Below are 16,229 nucleotides of genomic sequence, written 5' to 3'. Positions count from 1 at the left end.
GCCGGTTCAGTGGCAGAGGATGTGATCTAACAAAAAGGTTTAAGGTGGAAATATACGGACAGTAGATGAAGACCTGTTTTGAGGACACGGGAGTACTAAGATTGGCCTGACACTCTGAGGAGCAACAGGAGACATGAAAGAAGAGAGTATACATGGTAAGATATTGCTTTTTGCTTCGTAAGTTACCAAGAGCTATAAGGACAAATTACTAAATCAAAGCAAAAAAATCTGGGCCCTCTGTAGTGCAGATGCAGTATCCTGAGACAGTTAATTCTACGTCTTGTGATGAGAGGAAGCGGAATGTTCTAAAATAACCCTGAAATTAGAAAAACCACAGAGCTTGTTAAAAATGCCCATGCGCGTTTTATTAATAAAAACTAACAGTGCCAAGGTTAAACAAGTAAAACAATTATAGTCTCTTTATATTCCATAAAATATTACAGAAAAGTTTATTTGTGTTTCAATAAAAAGACTACTGTCTTAGAATAGGCAGCTGACAGTATTTGTGCAGTTAATTGTTTGTGAATAAATTTAAAAAGACTACCACCTGCCCTGAAATTCCTTTTATAAAAATGAACTATTAAAAATGATTGACAAATTTTGAGTTAAAAAACTTAAAACATTCTCTATATTTAATTTCAACTTTATAATAGATTACAGGAAGATGCTTATGAAACAAATACAAACATTTGTTTCAGTACATGTCTTTATATGATAGACTTATAAGTATGTAAACAACTATATAATAAAAAGTTTCCAAAGTCTGCCTGTAAGAAATCAGGCAAATTTTACCATAAGCAATAAATCATTCCAAACCTTCAAGACATTTTATATAGCTGCACCAACTGGCAGTAAACATTTGCCAAAAACTTTGTAATTCATATGTCCCAACATACAGTGAAAAGTATATAAACTTGATGGAATCATAATGTTAGATATAATTTAAGGGAAAATAAGTTCACAACAACATTTCTGGAATTTAACATGTAAAAAAGTAGGACGTATCTTTCTTGTTTGGTTCTTTGGACACTGCGTGATTAACAAAAAACACTACTACATTAGCTCACTATCCCTCAAAAAGTGGCATAATCAAAATACACTCCAAATAAATTGCCATTCAGTGTATTCATTTTCCACAGAAGGATAGCATTTTATTTCTCAATGATGTGTCTACATTTTCTTTAGCAAACTTCGCAAGAACATTTGGGGCAAAATCCATTTTCCTTCAAGTAAAAAAAAAAAAAAACCCAAACAAAAAACCAACCAACAAACCAAAAACCCCTAAAACAAGAGTAAATAAAGGCTCTGCATTAACACACTGGTATCAAAAACACACATCCACACCACATTTAAAAATATCCTACGTAAAACAATCCTTGTTTGCTTATCAGAGGTGCAATTTCTAAACTCAGAACTGCTTACCAATATTCTCCTTGAGGGATGGGGCAAAGTAATTTGAGACACTTCTCCCTAGAACAATTTATTCCTGAAGCTTGCTGAATTTTAACAAAAAATAGTCTACAAGCAAAGGGCATCAGTCGTCATCATCGTTCTCATTAAAATCGTCGTCGTCGTCGTCATCATCCCCAACATAAGAAACTGGTGTTTCGACTCTGGAGCCACTGTACTGAGATCCATTGGAACTTGTAGCCAACATCCCATCTCCACCATTGGAAAAGTCACTGAAAAAAGAAAAAGAGGCCAGCTGGCATTGCTTAATAAATTTTTCTCAGTTTACTGTGCTCTTAAATATAATCATATAACTATTTCCATTCCTTTAATGAATCTGCCACTGCTACTTTATAAATTGTCTTTAATATATGTCTAAGTTGTTTCTCAAAAGCTGAAACAAATGAAGTAATTTTGAAATGGTTCTTAGTGAGTTTCTTCCTTTGGGTTCAATATAAAGATGAAATCCTTTCACAGGCACCTTAGAAGTATGCTTTCCAGGTTTCTTCTAAACTACATTTAGTGTTAAGGCTACACAGCTATTTAAGCCCTTTAAAATTTTTATGTAGCACTGGACACTTGCATCACAAGTGCATCATGCCTTTCAGAAGCACTAATCCTGATTCAAAGACTTGGAAAATCAAGGAATTAATAGCTTCTCCTTAATTCCTTGTTATTATGTATTACTATCATTGCTACATGTGCTGTATTTTTAACTTGAAATTGTTTTCTTCTCATTATGCTTTTCTTTTCTAGTTTAAAACAAAACAAGCCAAAATAAACTCTTCAGCATCTTGTATTTTTCCCTCCGTGAGAGTATCCCTACACTGAAAATCAACCTCCTGGATCAGCAAATAGGTTTAGAGAGTATCCACTTTCTTACTTGCATGTGTTCTTTTTCCACCAAAATACACACATGTATTGTAGATATGGTCCGAAATGTCTTGTTCTTAGATGAATTAACTGTATGCAGAAGTATTTTAATAGAGCCATTCCTGCCTCCATCATTACTTGCTAATCAATAGTCTGATAAGCTATTAAACTTGGTCACAAATTCTTGACAAAATGTTTTTCTAAAAATCACAGAAACAGTATCTCCAACTCGGAAGACATTCATCATTAAAAAATTGCTTTAAAAAATGTTTACTAGTCGTTTTTTAATCCAGCTAATGCACATAATCAATCATGCACACTGCTGTTGTATGGAGCTAATTCAAGGGTCTGTCATCATAGAATGGTCTGGGTTGGAAGGGACCTTAAAGGTCATCTAGTTCCAACCCCCCTGCCATGGGCAGGGACACCTTCCACCAGACCAGGTTGCTCAAAGCCCCATCCAACCTGGCCTTGAGCACTCCCAGGGATGGGGCACCCACAGCTTCTCTGGGTGACCTGTTCCAGTGCCTCACAACCCTCACAGTGAAGAGTTTCTTCCTTATATCTACTCTGAATATACCCTCTTTCAGTTTAAAGCCATTACCCCTTGTCCTGTCGCTACATGTCCTTGTAAAACGTCCCTCTCCAGCTTTCCTGTAGGCGTCCTTCAGGTACTAGAAGGCTGCTATAAGGTCTCCCCGGCGCCTTCTCTTCTCCAGGCTGAACAACCCCAACTCTTTCAGCCTGTCTTCACAGGAGAGGTGCTCCAGCCCACTGATCATCTTCATGACCCTTCTCTGGACTCACTCCAACAGGTCCATGTCCTTCTTATGCTGGGGGCCCCAGAGCTGAACGCAGTACTCCACGTGGGGTCTCACCAGAGTGGAGTAGAGGGGGAGAATCACCTCCCTCAACCTGCGGGGCACACTGCTTTTGATACGGCTGGCTTTCTGGGCTGCAAGTGCACATTGCCGGGTCATGTTGAGTTTCTCATCAACCAACACCCTCAAGTCCTTCTCAGAGCTGCTCTCAATCCATTCTCCACCCAGCCTGTATTTGTGCTTCGGATTGCCCCGACCCACGTGCAGGACTCTGCATTTGACCTTGCTGAACTTCATGAGGTTCGCACGGGCTCACCTCTCAAGCCTGTCAAGGTCCCATGGATGGCATCCCTTCCCTCCAGCGTGTTGACTGCACCACACAGCTTGGTGTCGTTGGCAAACTTGTTGAGGGTGCACTCAATCCCACTGTCCATGTCGCCGACTAAGATGTTAAACAGTGCTGGTCCCAATACTGACCCCTGAGAAACACCACTCATCACTGGTCTCCACCTGGACATCGAGCCGTTGACCACAACTCTTTGAATGCGACCGTCGAGCCAATTCCTTATCCACCGAGTGGTCCATCCGTCAAATCCATGTCTGTCCAATTTAGAGACAAGGATGTCGTGCAGGACAGTGCCAAATGCTTTGCACAAGTCCAGGTAGATGACATCACTTGCTCTTCCACCAATGCTATAACCCCATCACAGAAGGCCACCAAATTTGTCCAAAATTATTTGCCCTTAGTGAAGCCACGTTGGCTGCCACCAATCATCTCCTTATCTTCCATGTGCCTTAGCATAGTTTCCAGGAGGATCAGCTCCATGATCTTGCTGGGCACAGAGGTGAGACTGACTGGCCTGTGGTTCCCCAGGTCTCCCTTTTTTCCCTTTTTAAAAATGGGGGTTACGTTTCCCCTTTTCCAGCCAGTGGGAACTTCATCAGACTGCCACGACTTCTCAAATATGATGGATAGTGGCTTAGCAACTTCATCCGCCAGTTCCCTCAGGACCTGTGGATGCATCTCATCAGGTCCCATGGACTTGTGCACCTTCAGGTTCCTTAGATGGTCTCGGACCTGATCTTCTCCTACAGTGGGTGGTTCTTCATTCTCCCAATCCCTGCCTTTGCCTTCTGTGACTTGGGCAGTGTGGCGTGAGCACTTGTCTGTGAAGACTGAGGCAAAAGAAGTCACCGAGTACCTCAGCCTTCTCCATATCCCAGATAACCAGGTCTCCCATTTCCCTCTGGAGAGGACCCACGTTGTTCCTAGTCTTCCTTTTATTATCAACGTACCTATAGAAGCTTTTCTTGTTGCCCTTGACATCCCTGGCCAGATTTAATTCTATCAGGGCTTTAGCTTTCCTAAACTGATCCCTGTCTGCTCAGACAATTTCTCTGTATTCCTTCCAGGCTACCTGTCCTTCCTTCCATCCTCTGTAGACTTCCTTTTTGTGTTTGAGTTTGTCCAGGAGCACCTTCTTCATCCATGCAGGCTTCCTGGTGTTTTTGCCTGACTTCTGCTTTGTTGGGATGCATTGCTCCTGAGCTTGGAGGAGGTGACCCTTGAATATTAACCAGCTTTCTTGGGCCCCTCTTCCCTCCAGGGCTTTATCCCATAGTACTCTACCAAGCAGGTCCCTGAAGAGGCCAAAGTCTGCTCTCCTGAAGTCCAGGGCAGTGAGCTTGCTGTGTGCCCTCCTTGGTGCCTTAATGATCTTGAACTCTACCATTTAATGGTCACTGCAGCCAAGGCTGCCCTTGAGCTTCATATTTACCACCAGCCCCTCCTTGTTGGTGAAAACAAGGTCCAGCATAGCACCTCTCCTCATTGGCTCCGCTGTCACTTGGAGAAGAAAGTTACCATCAACGCATTCCAGGAACCTCCCAGATTGCTCATGCCCTGCTGTGTTGTCCCTCCAACAGATATTGGGGCAGTTGAACTCCCCCATGAAGACCAGGGCTTGTTAACATGAGGCTGGTCCTATCTGTCTATAGAGGGCCTCATCCGCTCGGTCTTTCTGGTCAGGTGGCCTGTAGCAGATCCCCACTGTAAAGTCACCTGTCCCTGCCCTCCCTTTAATCCTGATCCATAAGCTCTCGGTTGGCTCCTCATCCATCCCCAGGTGGAGGGGGATGATCACACAGAATGAAATTGCAGGGACACACCCTAGAAGCTCACAAGGAAAACATATCCTGTAAGACATTTTTGAGAGTTTCTGCTGTTCTGCACACTTATTCAAAAGGAAGATCCTAAAGATATCTGTAGTCAGATGACTTATAACAGGTTCTCCATAATTATCTGCAGAAGCAGTTTCAAAAACAAAGAAAAAAAAATGGAGATTATTATTGTGTTCCTGCAGACTTTGAAAGTACAAACCCAAAAACCTGTCTCCCCTCTTTTTGATAAAAATGAAACTGGATTTCATAAACTCCGTGTCCTAGTAAGACAAAGAAACTGGGATGAAGGCATTGGTAGCAGCATCTTTAGTCTTCTGTATACTTTCTTTAGAGAGCTTGCTAAATAAATTTACAGCCTTTATTTGCCTTCGCAGCAATTTTTGGTACCAGAAAAGCTACACATCTTGTAGTTTCCTACTGCCATGAATATTTACACAGGTACTATAATTGAACATAATTTGTCATTCCTCTTTTCCTACCTCCTAAGAAACATAAGTGGTAGTTGTTCTTGTCATTCTCACCAAGATAACGAACCACTGTCAGCTTCTGGTTTTCTATTGGCCTCTGGCTAGTAGTGGCCTATTCAAATTTCAAAGTCTTAAAAATACATGTGCTCTTTTTCACTAACACCATGCTCATTATCACAGAAGAAGCCTTAGTGAAAACAGGAGATTTTATGTACCGTGTAAGTTCTGCTTCTCTAAAGATACTTTGGCAGTATTCTCACTCAAGCTTCAGTTCCCTAGCACAAAGCAGGCAGAATTCCCCACACTTTTTTGGGCAGCAGGAACAGCCTGGAACATAAACCACACTCCTCACCGTTGCTAGTCCCACACATCCCTGAGCATAACTGTTTCCCTTGCAAGATATTTCCTTTTCTTTTTTTTTGCTTTGCATTCAAGTAAGCCTATCATCTACAAAAAGTTTTTTCTTTTTTAAACAAGAAACGCTTTAAAAATGTAATTGCATTAGACTTTCAAAGTAAGCTAGGTACTATATGTTTAGAAGGACCTCCTTCCAACTCTGACGGAAAGCAGATGGGTGAGAAAAAGCTGCCAGAAGACTGTCTTCAGAGAACAAGAATAAAGCTGTATTTCCTTGTCTAAAGAAATCCTATCAATACAGGATTTTTGCCTTTAAATACAAATGGCTTAAAAAATGTCCTAAAAATTAGGACTTCCTTAAGAATTTCAATGGTATAGCAATTTCTCAATTTACAAGGCAGAGCCTGCCAGCGATTCTGACACAGAGCAGTCACTATTGTGGAAAGAGCCAAAGTAATCTAGAACGTGCCCTCTCCTTTCCAGTCTCACCTTAGCACCTGCTAAAATCATGGAACAGATCCTCCTGGAAGTTATGCTGAAGCATATAGAAGACAGGGAGGTGATTAGTGATGGCCAAAATGGCTTCATCAAGAGCAAATTGTGCCTGACTAATCTAGTGATCTTCTATGATGGAGTGAACGCATCAATGAACAAAGGAAGATCTACAGAAGTAATCTACCTGGGTCAGGGCAATCCCCAGTATTAATACAGACTGGGGGATGAAGGGATTGAGAGCAGCCCTGTGGAGAAGGACTCGGGGGTACTGGTGGACAAAAAATTGGACATGAGCCAGCAATGTGTGCTTGCAGCCCAGAAAGCCAATCATATTCCGGGCAGTACCAAAAGAAGCACGGCCAGCAGGCTGAGGGAGGTGATTCTCTCTCTCTCTCTCTCTACTCTGCTCTTGTGAGACCCCACCTGGGGTCCCGCATCCAGCTCTGGGGTCCCCAGTAAAAGACAAACGTTGACTTGATATAAGTCCAGAAGAGGGCCATGAAAATGGTCAGGGGGCTGGAACACCTCTCCTATGAAAACAGGCTGAGAAGAGTTGGGGTTGTTCAGCCTGGAGAAGAGAAGGCTCTGGGGTGACCTTATTGCGTCCTTTCAGTACTTAAAGGGAGTTTACAAGAAATACAAAGATGCTTTACCAGGACCTGCAGTGACAGACAAGGGGCAACAGTTTTAAACAGAAAGAAGGTAGGTTTAGATTGGATATAAGGAAGACTTTTTTTTTTTTACAGTGAGTGTGGCGAGACACTGGAACAGGTCACCCAGAGAAGCTGTGGATGCCCCATCCCTGAAAGTGTTCAAGGTCAGGTTGGACAGAGCTTTAAGCAATCTGATCTAGTGAGAGATGTCCTTGTCCATGGCAGGCGGGTGGAAGAGATAATCTCTGAAGATCTCTTCCAACCAAACCATTCTGCAGTTCTAAAATTGACCAGATTGGATCAGCTGTGTTACACATACAACAGAAATTTAACTAACTTTTTGGATAAGACTAAGTTTCTGGACGTAACAGAAACAACTGGTAGAAAATGAACACTTTCACAGATAATCTGTTCAGCGAATCAGCTTGCTCAATTCGAGTATTTGTTAACAATGTTAAACATTTCAATGATATTTGACTCATTTTACAACTTACAGAGCTCACAGAAGGAAATCTTTTTGATTAGTGCAACAGCAAGAAACTAGTGAGCAGTGACTACGTAAGGAAAGTGTCTTATATAGCAAGAGAAAAATAATAGTTAAGTTCAGAAATTACATATGTCCACACAGTTAAATACAAGTTACGTTTTATCACTCTATCAGCTTTTGATGCTGTTTAAAACCAAAAGACCAAAACCTTTTTTTCAGTTAGACACTAATGACCAAAGGAGAATCTTGCCCATACTAAATCTTTAGGGAAGTACCTGTTTTTTTGGTCACAAATACAAAACTAAACAAAAATAACACATTCAAGATTAACACCAATCTAATCAATTTCTTTTCCACTATGCAGGAAAAGGTTTCTTTAATGACACTGGCAAGAACCACCACTACTCAAGTAAAAGCGATGTCTGAGAATAAACTTAAACACATATCCACACCACATTTAATCAAAACAGAACTTGTTTCATGAAGTATTTAATCTCTAATTAAGTTTCTTTGATGATCACAGACTTTAAAAACTAATTGATAATTTCATCTCACCTGGCTGAAAATCTTGTGCCATTTGATGCAGAACCTGATGAAGATGTGACATATACACTGCTGATTGATCCCTGAGCCATTTCTGTAAAACGAACAACACAATTTCAAGAATACTTCCAAACACACTCATCTAATTCAGTGGAAATGCTTAATCCTTTTAAAGGCCAGAAAAGGAGCCTTGCAACCAAAACAACAAAACATACTGATGTGCTATATACAAAATAGCATAATTAAAAACCAAGAAGCTAGCACAACAGCAAAATTTCAAAATACATTCAAAAAAATTATTTTGAAGTGAGCAAGTCAGACGTCTTCAGTATTCTTATGTCATGAAAATGATAAAACAATACAAAATGAAGCCATGACCATGTCTGCACTTACTACCTTTTGCCTTTGCAGGTGAATCAACTGTAAGTACTGTCCTCTTAAAAGAATTATACACTGCAAAGATCTACTTGTGAGGCATAACGCAAAACATGGTTCTGCAAAAAGCAACACCCAATCTCTATGAATCACGAAGTTATTTGAACCCTAAGGTACACTAGAAAGCATATATATTTGAGAACGTGTTAGAAATCTTCACCACAAACCAGCGGAAATTAACTGATCTGAGATATTTTCATGTTTTTTCCTTGAGTCCCGTATTAAGGAGGAAAACAAAACAGCTCTTCTTGGAGTAACTAACCTGTCACATATGGTTCCAGAGCTTTAGGAACCAAACTCCTTGCAATTTTTAGGTCCTCTGCTGAACAGCTTCCAGATTCTAGCCCACAAGCCATTCCCATTCGTTTTAGTACTTCTATATCATCATGGATTTCAAAAGTATTGTCAAAATTAAATAGATATTCAAACCTGGAGAGGGAAAAAAAAGTCTCTATTAGCTTCAGTTACTTTAACTACCTTTCCAGTTTCAGGAATTGCAGGATTTCAAAAGCTTAACACACAGTGTTAGTGACATATCACATTAAGCAATCAGATTTTTTCAAGATTTATGTATTTGATAGCAAGTGACAAACTGTAATTAGACACACTATATAAATCATTAACAGGTTTATCAGTACAGAGTTTTAATTAAACATTTTGCATGCTTGATAATTTTTGATTTAATCCCATTCCTCTGCCTACTGTGTCATTTTTTTCCATGTTTTTAAGCTCTTCTAGTAAGCTAACAGTGCAAGGAGAAACCACTGCTACATTCAGCTTTTATTTAGCAGATGGAAAACCTAGCTTTTTGAACCAGAAGTAGAGAACAGCAGTTCTGAAAGCAAAATCCATTTTCAATTCTGCCGGCTGCATTTCATCATGTTCAAGCCAAAGGAAAACACTACTTGGTAAATATTATATCAAACTTCAGCACAACTGCCTTACTTTGCTTCTAACATCTATAGATAGTCTTAAATAAGTTATTAAATGTGAAAGCAATTATTCTATTTATTAAAAAGCTCTATAAAACTCCATTTCTATTCTACATGACTAAGTTTTACCTGTCTGAAATGCATGTGCTCGATCTACAAAAGGCACAAGTAAATTTATTTGTATTTCATTTTTAACAAATCTAGATTAACACTTTAGCATGGACATAGAACTCATAGCTGTACCAAAAGCCAGATAGAAAACTTTGTTAACTCACTTGTCATTTGAAATACTGCAGTCAATCACTGTCTTCTTGCTGGTGTTCACAATGATAAATGGCAAATGGATGACAGAATTGGAAGGTGGCGGTCGATTTGCCTGTTGTTCTGCTTGACGGTTTCGCTGAACGAGGTTCTTGAAGGCAATTTGCTAGAAAAAGCAGTAGTGGTATGAAAGTATGAATTAAACCTTTAAGATACCATTAACAAAAAACTTCCTCAGATAAAGAATACCAGCAATGGTTGCAGCAAGTAAACGCAGAAAAGAACAGAGAGTATTCACCATATTCCTGCATGCCAAGATGCAAGAAGAGACTCAAATGATAGTATTGAAAAATACAACACAGTAAAACTTAACTGAGAAAAAAAAAAATGCACATTGTAATAACTACAACAGGACAGTTCTTTGGACAGATCCTTGACAGAATGAAGAGATAATAATGATTGGAAAAAGGAATTTTCATATAGCATCCTACTTCCACTCTGTTTACTATTCTCTGCTAGCTACTGCACTCCACAAGAACAGTTGAATGATTAACACTGTATTTTTGCTGAAATTGTATGCTAAAAACAGTTAACATTCGGGATTTGAATGTCTGAAGTTAGGTTTCTGAATTACTCAGCTAAGATTAGCGACTTTACTTTCACATCTTACCAAAACTGCTTTTCAGAATGGAATGTTCACATCTTAAAGATTAGCAATTTTAAGAACTAAAAACTCAAGTTAACTAGTGAAACTCAAGTTATAAATCTTACAGTAAGCCACCAAACTAAGAAAAAGTATTCTTCCGGTCATGGAATCAAATGAAATAAACAGGAATTAAAAACAAAATCCAAAGCCAACACAGAGGCTGATAAAAATCAGACAGCTGTTGAGATTGCTGTCCCACAGCTGTCTGTACTTTTTTCTGCGTACTCTTCCTGAGATTCTCATTCTTACTGCGTAGGTAATGCAACTACTAAGAGATACATTCTGGTGAACCAGCAGCACAGTGACTTTGGGGGTAGACTACTGCTTCCCCTAGTGTACTAGGGGAAATCTGGGAAGGAGTTCAGCAACGGTTTCACAGCAGTTAAGCCACTTACACAGCAGGGGCAGCAACGTCCCAGAAAGGCAAGACAGAGCATTAGGAAAGATGACCTCTACAGTCACATAATTTTATCTATGGATTCTTAACACAGAAAAACATTCTAGATACAAGAATTGAATTGGAAAATTCAGAGGGTACAGTATGAATTACAGCTCCTGTCAGCATAAATCCTGTTTAAAAATACTTGAAACTGCAAAAGAATTCATCATAACTCATGGAAGGTTGCTGGCTTCTCCAATAGAAATGGCCAACAGCATGGTCCCAGCTAAACTACAGTGCTAAATTAAAACTGCATATACCTTATCCTGAAATTCACCTCTAGTCTTCTTAGAAGTTTCCCATCCCTCACTAGCATAAAACAACAGGAATACAGATATAAGTTACCTTGCCCTATAGACAAGAGTACCTTGACTGTACCTGTAGAATGAGTTCTTGTAGTTGAGACTGTTTTTGCTTTATTCTTTCAAGTCTCCTCTGTTTCTCCACCTTAAGACAGAAAAAGGATTGGTTAGTTTGTTGGTGTTAAGTAGTGTTTTATATCAACATTTTCTCCCCTTAAAATCATTTCAGGATCAGAGAACTGGAGACAGGACATATGATGTCAATCATTAAGGTGCTGCAGATAATTTAGAGATTTACCTATCAAGACTCACATCAGTACTACTGATGGAGACTGTAACAAAAAACATAATTAGAACACTGGGGAATGAAGTACAATGTATCAGGGAGAGGGTAAAAACATCTTTGCAAACAGAAGTTATGCCTCAAAGAATTACCCAAATTCTCTCAAGGAGGTAAAGAGCATGTAGACCAGAAGGATCTACTTGATGTAGTCTACTGATATTGGAGGTATCGGAGAAGATCCATCAAAGATGCTTAAAGAAATGAAGCTGCTATGGAGCCCAAGGTTAAGTCCTCAAGTATTAAATACATACTAAGTAATAACATAAAAGATAGGAGACAAAATGGTAGGAAATAAACAGCCTTCTCAGCAGAGGAAGCTCACCAGCAGATTCCCCCAAGGGCTTAATTTACAGACTGTTATTCAAATGATAGAGTATCATAATAAGGGGATGAACAGCAAGGTGACAGAATCTGCTGATAATGCTGGTTTACCTGGCATAGTAAAAAGAGAGCTCATCATAAAGCATACTCAAAGTGTCTTGTAGCATTGAGTGATTACATCATCAAAATTATTTTTGGTAAACGTAATGTGACATGTGTGAGAAAACATAATCCCATCCATGCACAATTTAGAAATAAAATGACATTCAGTAGACATCTTAGATTACAGTATCTACAAAAACCATCAGCTCAGTACACCACAGCAGCCAAAAATTTGAATTATTAGGCAAGGAACAGAGAACAAAACAGAAATTACCACTACATCAGTGTATGAACCAGAACATTTACATCTTGAATTCTGTAGGTCTGGTGTTGCTATTTCAAAAAGACTACACAAAAGAACAGTCAGGATAATCTACGGTACAGAAGAGATTCCATACAAGGGAATAATGAATGAACTAGGACTCTACAGAAAGGAGAGCGAAATAACGGGGGAGAACATGGGAGATACCTATAAAACCATGAGTAGGATGGAGAAAGTGAATATGGAATGACCAGGTCACTATCACTTCCAATCAAAAAAAGAAAAAAAAAAAAAAAAATCAGGAGATCAGCCAAATATAGTATGTTCAAAACCAAACAAAAGGTATTTCATAAGAAGCTTCTAATGTACCTGAAACTCACTGCCACGAAGGACTCAATATTAAAAGCAAACTTTGTACAAAGTAAAAATTTGTGGAAGAAAAATTAATTGAGGGCTATTAAATAGAAGGATACTATATCTGCCTCAGGTTATGCCTGAACCACAAGTTACAGGAGAAAATATCACTAAATACTTTCTCTAATCTTATACTCCTTCCTAGGTAACTGCTACTGTCAGGCAAGATACTGGACAGACAGACTGCTGGCCTGAACATCAACTTTTGTTCTTAGGTCCTTAAATATGCAACTAACAAGAAAATGACTGGAGTTAAAAATTCACCTGAATGCAGTTTTCTGTTTGTTTTCGATGTAAACTAACAAAACCCAGAAGTGTACACAGTTCAAAAAACTGCAAAAAGGCATGATGTTATATTAAAAAAAGAAAAAAGAAAAAAGGTAGGACCAAGTCTTATAATTTAGCATTGGAAAATATGTCAAATAATAGCGTCCCCCCAAAAAACTTACCACAACTCACCTGAGATATTTTCCTATCACATGCATGTAAACTACGTTGCTTACCATATTACTTCAAGATACAGACCTTATTAATTGCCCCTCACTCTCTCTTTTTGCATTATCAGGACGTACTTTACCAAATCTAATATTCTAATTTACACATAAAGTACAAGTTTAAAAAGACTTAAAATACTAAATACTTGATAGGGAACCCCTCAAACTCCTATGTTCCCTTATAAACTATTTGGCTTGATTTTTGAACAGTTTGAGGGTGAAGCTAAGCAATATCAGATGGAATGGTAAAAGAAGTTTATTTGGCTTGACAATTTCACCAATTAAACATTAGCCTCCACAAATGCATTAAAAAAATCTTATTGCAAAACTTGTCAGGTAAGGTCACTAATAATTTAAATGTCAACAGAGTGTGCAGAAACAAGAGCTGGAATACTCATGCAGCAATAATGGGGAAGGGAGGAAACCTGCAATTTCCTCAAGTAAGCTCAACACATCTCAGGATTTTTGCTATTTTCAAGGCTGTATTACACTTGCGGCTCAATTACTCAATGGTTAACAGCACTCCTTCCTCCTCTTTGTGACATCCAATTAACAAGTTCTCACTTTGGTATCAGAAGTTATCATTGTTCCCATCTTAAGACGCAGGAACTTTCACTGTGCATTAAGTTGCTTTTTTTACTTCAGTACTAATATTGTCCTACTCTTCCTTAGGACATTATCAATCATGACATCAAACCCAGCTGAATGAGCCACACTTTCTTTTGCTCCAACATTACTGGCAATGCCATACTTTGTGAGACAGATCCAAAGAGATCTACTTTTAAAATCCCTCCAAGCTAGCTGATTCCCTATTCAGCACACGGCACTGTCATCTTCAAATCACTTCACCTTCCATACTCGCCCTACTATTTATGCCCCAATTATCACTCACCTTAACTAATAATTTTCACTTGGGATTATAAATGTTTAAGTAAAACTCAGATTGATTAGATATCCTATAGTTTCTTCATCTAGATAGCAATTACAGTACTGAAAAATCAATTATCATTATCAAACAAAAATCTCCACAGAATTAGCCCTTTGTAGATAGATTCCAAAACATTTTTTCCAATTTGTCAGCTTCTACACTGATTTTTCAGTCCCGCTGAAGGGAATTCAGACTTATTAAGAATAAACACAAAGTCTCATTCTGTTCAGATAAAGTGAATTGACTTCAGTAAACCTCGGTTAACTTCATCATCCAGCAAATCTCAGGATACTAAAAAAAAAAAAAAAAAACCCTGCCAGAACTTACAAATGCCTTTCAGTATAAAACATTTTACTTCTTACCCAAGACATGCAGTAAAAAAGTCTGACATGTTCATGTAAGACAAATGTCATAAATACATAAAGCCTGCAGCAACAAAGGAGCAATGCATGTATATACTGATCTACATGCAACATCTATCATCACAGATGTATTATTTGTCTGGCATCTGGAGAAAACAATCTTCCTGACTCTTGAGCACCACTATTACAATGTTGGCAACACACACTAATCTTTCGGTTTGATTAACTTCCACTCAGAACCATTTCACATATACTGTAAAAGCTGTGACAGAGCTGTATTTTTGACATCAAAGAATTAAAAAAAAAAAAAACAAAAAAAAACAAAAAAACACCCAAAAAAACCATTTAAGCAATCTGGAAGTTTAAATGTGTGTTCTGTAAATACAAACAAAATTTTAAAAAAAGTCAAGAGACCACATCGCTATCTCAGATCACACACACATCTTGTATCAAGCTGCAAACATTTACTCAAACACAAAGCCATTGTGTACTTCCTAGTATATATACCTCTAAATTCTGACATTCCTGAGCCGAGTTAGTAGGTAGACCGATCCATTTGATTTCCTTCTTCTCCTTAGAGATAATGTTCATGGCCATAAGGACATTTAAGGCATCATAGACACGTCGTCTAATATTCTTCTGGTCATAAGCCTGCTGTAGACATAGTGCATTAATCAAAAACATACCTGTGACAAAAATATTTGAAAATAAATATATTACAGTAAATGGGTAAACTTGGGTAATGTCTGAAGTGTTTCATTTAGCAGTAGGAAAAGAAATACAAAAGTCTCAGAAGAAACTTCTCTTCCCCCATTCAGTTCACATGTAATTGACCTCCCATATACTTACTGATTCATTTGGTGAAATGTGATTATCAGTGGTACTGAATTCTGCAACCAACTCGTCTGCCACCTCATTGTATGAGGTGGTTCCTTTTCTTTGTACCTTCTCACAAACCTTCATAGAGAAATGACGTAAACCCTTGCCATTCTTCTCTCCTTTTTTGTTCCGCTTCCTAAATATACGTATAATATATATTTTAAGAAGATTTGAACTTTGGAATATTTAATGTCTCTTTTTCAAATACAGGCACACTGCTGCAAAAAAACAAGCCTTCCCTTTTGTTCTGCTTCTCACCCCTTCCCAACATTTTTTTCCTATAATTTTTCCCCTACAATTTACAATAATTAACAATTCTAATATCTTGATGCTGAAACACAGTACAAATTCATTCTTTTGGCAACTCTGCTAGCTCCAGTAGCAGATAATAAGTTAATAAGTTAACAATACAGTTATTCCTTGAAGACATCAATAAAGAAAATCTTCCAGTCTTCAAGACAAGAAGGGATAGGGGGATAAATGCTAAATATGAAAAGTGAATTATAGGAGATAACTTTTTTGGTCTTATTTTTTGTTGTCGTTTTTTTGGTTTTGGTTTTGGTTTTTTTTTTTTTTTTTTTTTTTTTTTTTTTTTTTTTTTTTAATTTAAATTTAAATAGCCCATCTAGTTTGACCACAAAAAATTAAAATTGATTGAGCATTTTCTAGGCAAGTCTGATACTGACTGAACAGATGAAGCCTGATATTGGTTGAACTCACTAA

At 38.3% G+C, this 16,229-nt stretch overlaps 1 protein-coding gene across 6 annotated transcripts in view; it reads right to left on the bottom strand.

Moving 5' to 3' along the window:
* Positions 1 to 355: 355 nt before the first annotated feature.
* Positions 356 to 16,229, bottom strand: part of TFDP1 (transcription factor Dp-1) — a 54,151-nt gene continuing 38,277 nt past the window's right edge. For 4 of the 6 annotated variants that reach the window (XM_082303745.1, XM_082303744.1, XM_082303747.1 and 1 more), the window contains exons 6-12: positions 15,477 to 15,642; positions 15,135 to 15,281; positions 11,478 to 11,546; positions 9,969 to 10,120; positions 9,024 to 9,190; positions 8,339 to 8,420; positions 357 to 1,682 (exon numbers count right to left, since the gene is read on the bottom strand). In XM_082303745.1, the coding sequence (XP_082159871.1) occupies positions 1,535 to 1,682; positions 8,339 to 8,420; positions 9,024 to 9,190; positions 9,969 to 10,120; positions 11,478 to 11,546; positions 15,135 to 15,281; positions 15,477 to 15,642 (931 nt within the window). In that variant the 3' untranslated portion in view covers positions 357 to 1,534. Of the gene's footprint in view, positions 1,683 to 2,931; positions 5,446 to 8,338; positions 8,421 to 9,023; positions 9,191 to 9,968; positions 10,121 to 11,477; positions 11,547 to 15,134; positions 15,282 to 15,476; positions 15,643 to 16,229 lie in introns of those variants that run through there. The other 2 variants (XM_082303748.1, XM_082303749.1) reach the window with 2 other exon arrangements.

This window comes from Platalea leucorodia (assembly GCF_965183815.1).
Source record: "Platalea leucorodia genome assembly, chromosome: 2".
Classification (NCBI taxonomy): domain Eukaryota; kingdom Metazoa; phylum Chordata; class Aves; order Pelecaniformes; family Threskiornithidae; genus Platalea; species Platalea leucorodia.
This window is presented reverse-complemented; position numbering and strand designations above follow the sequence as displayed.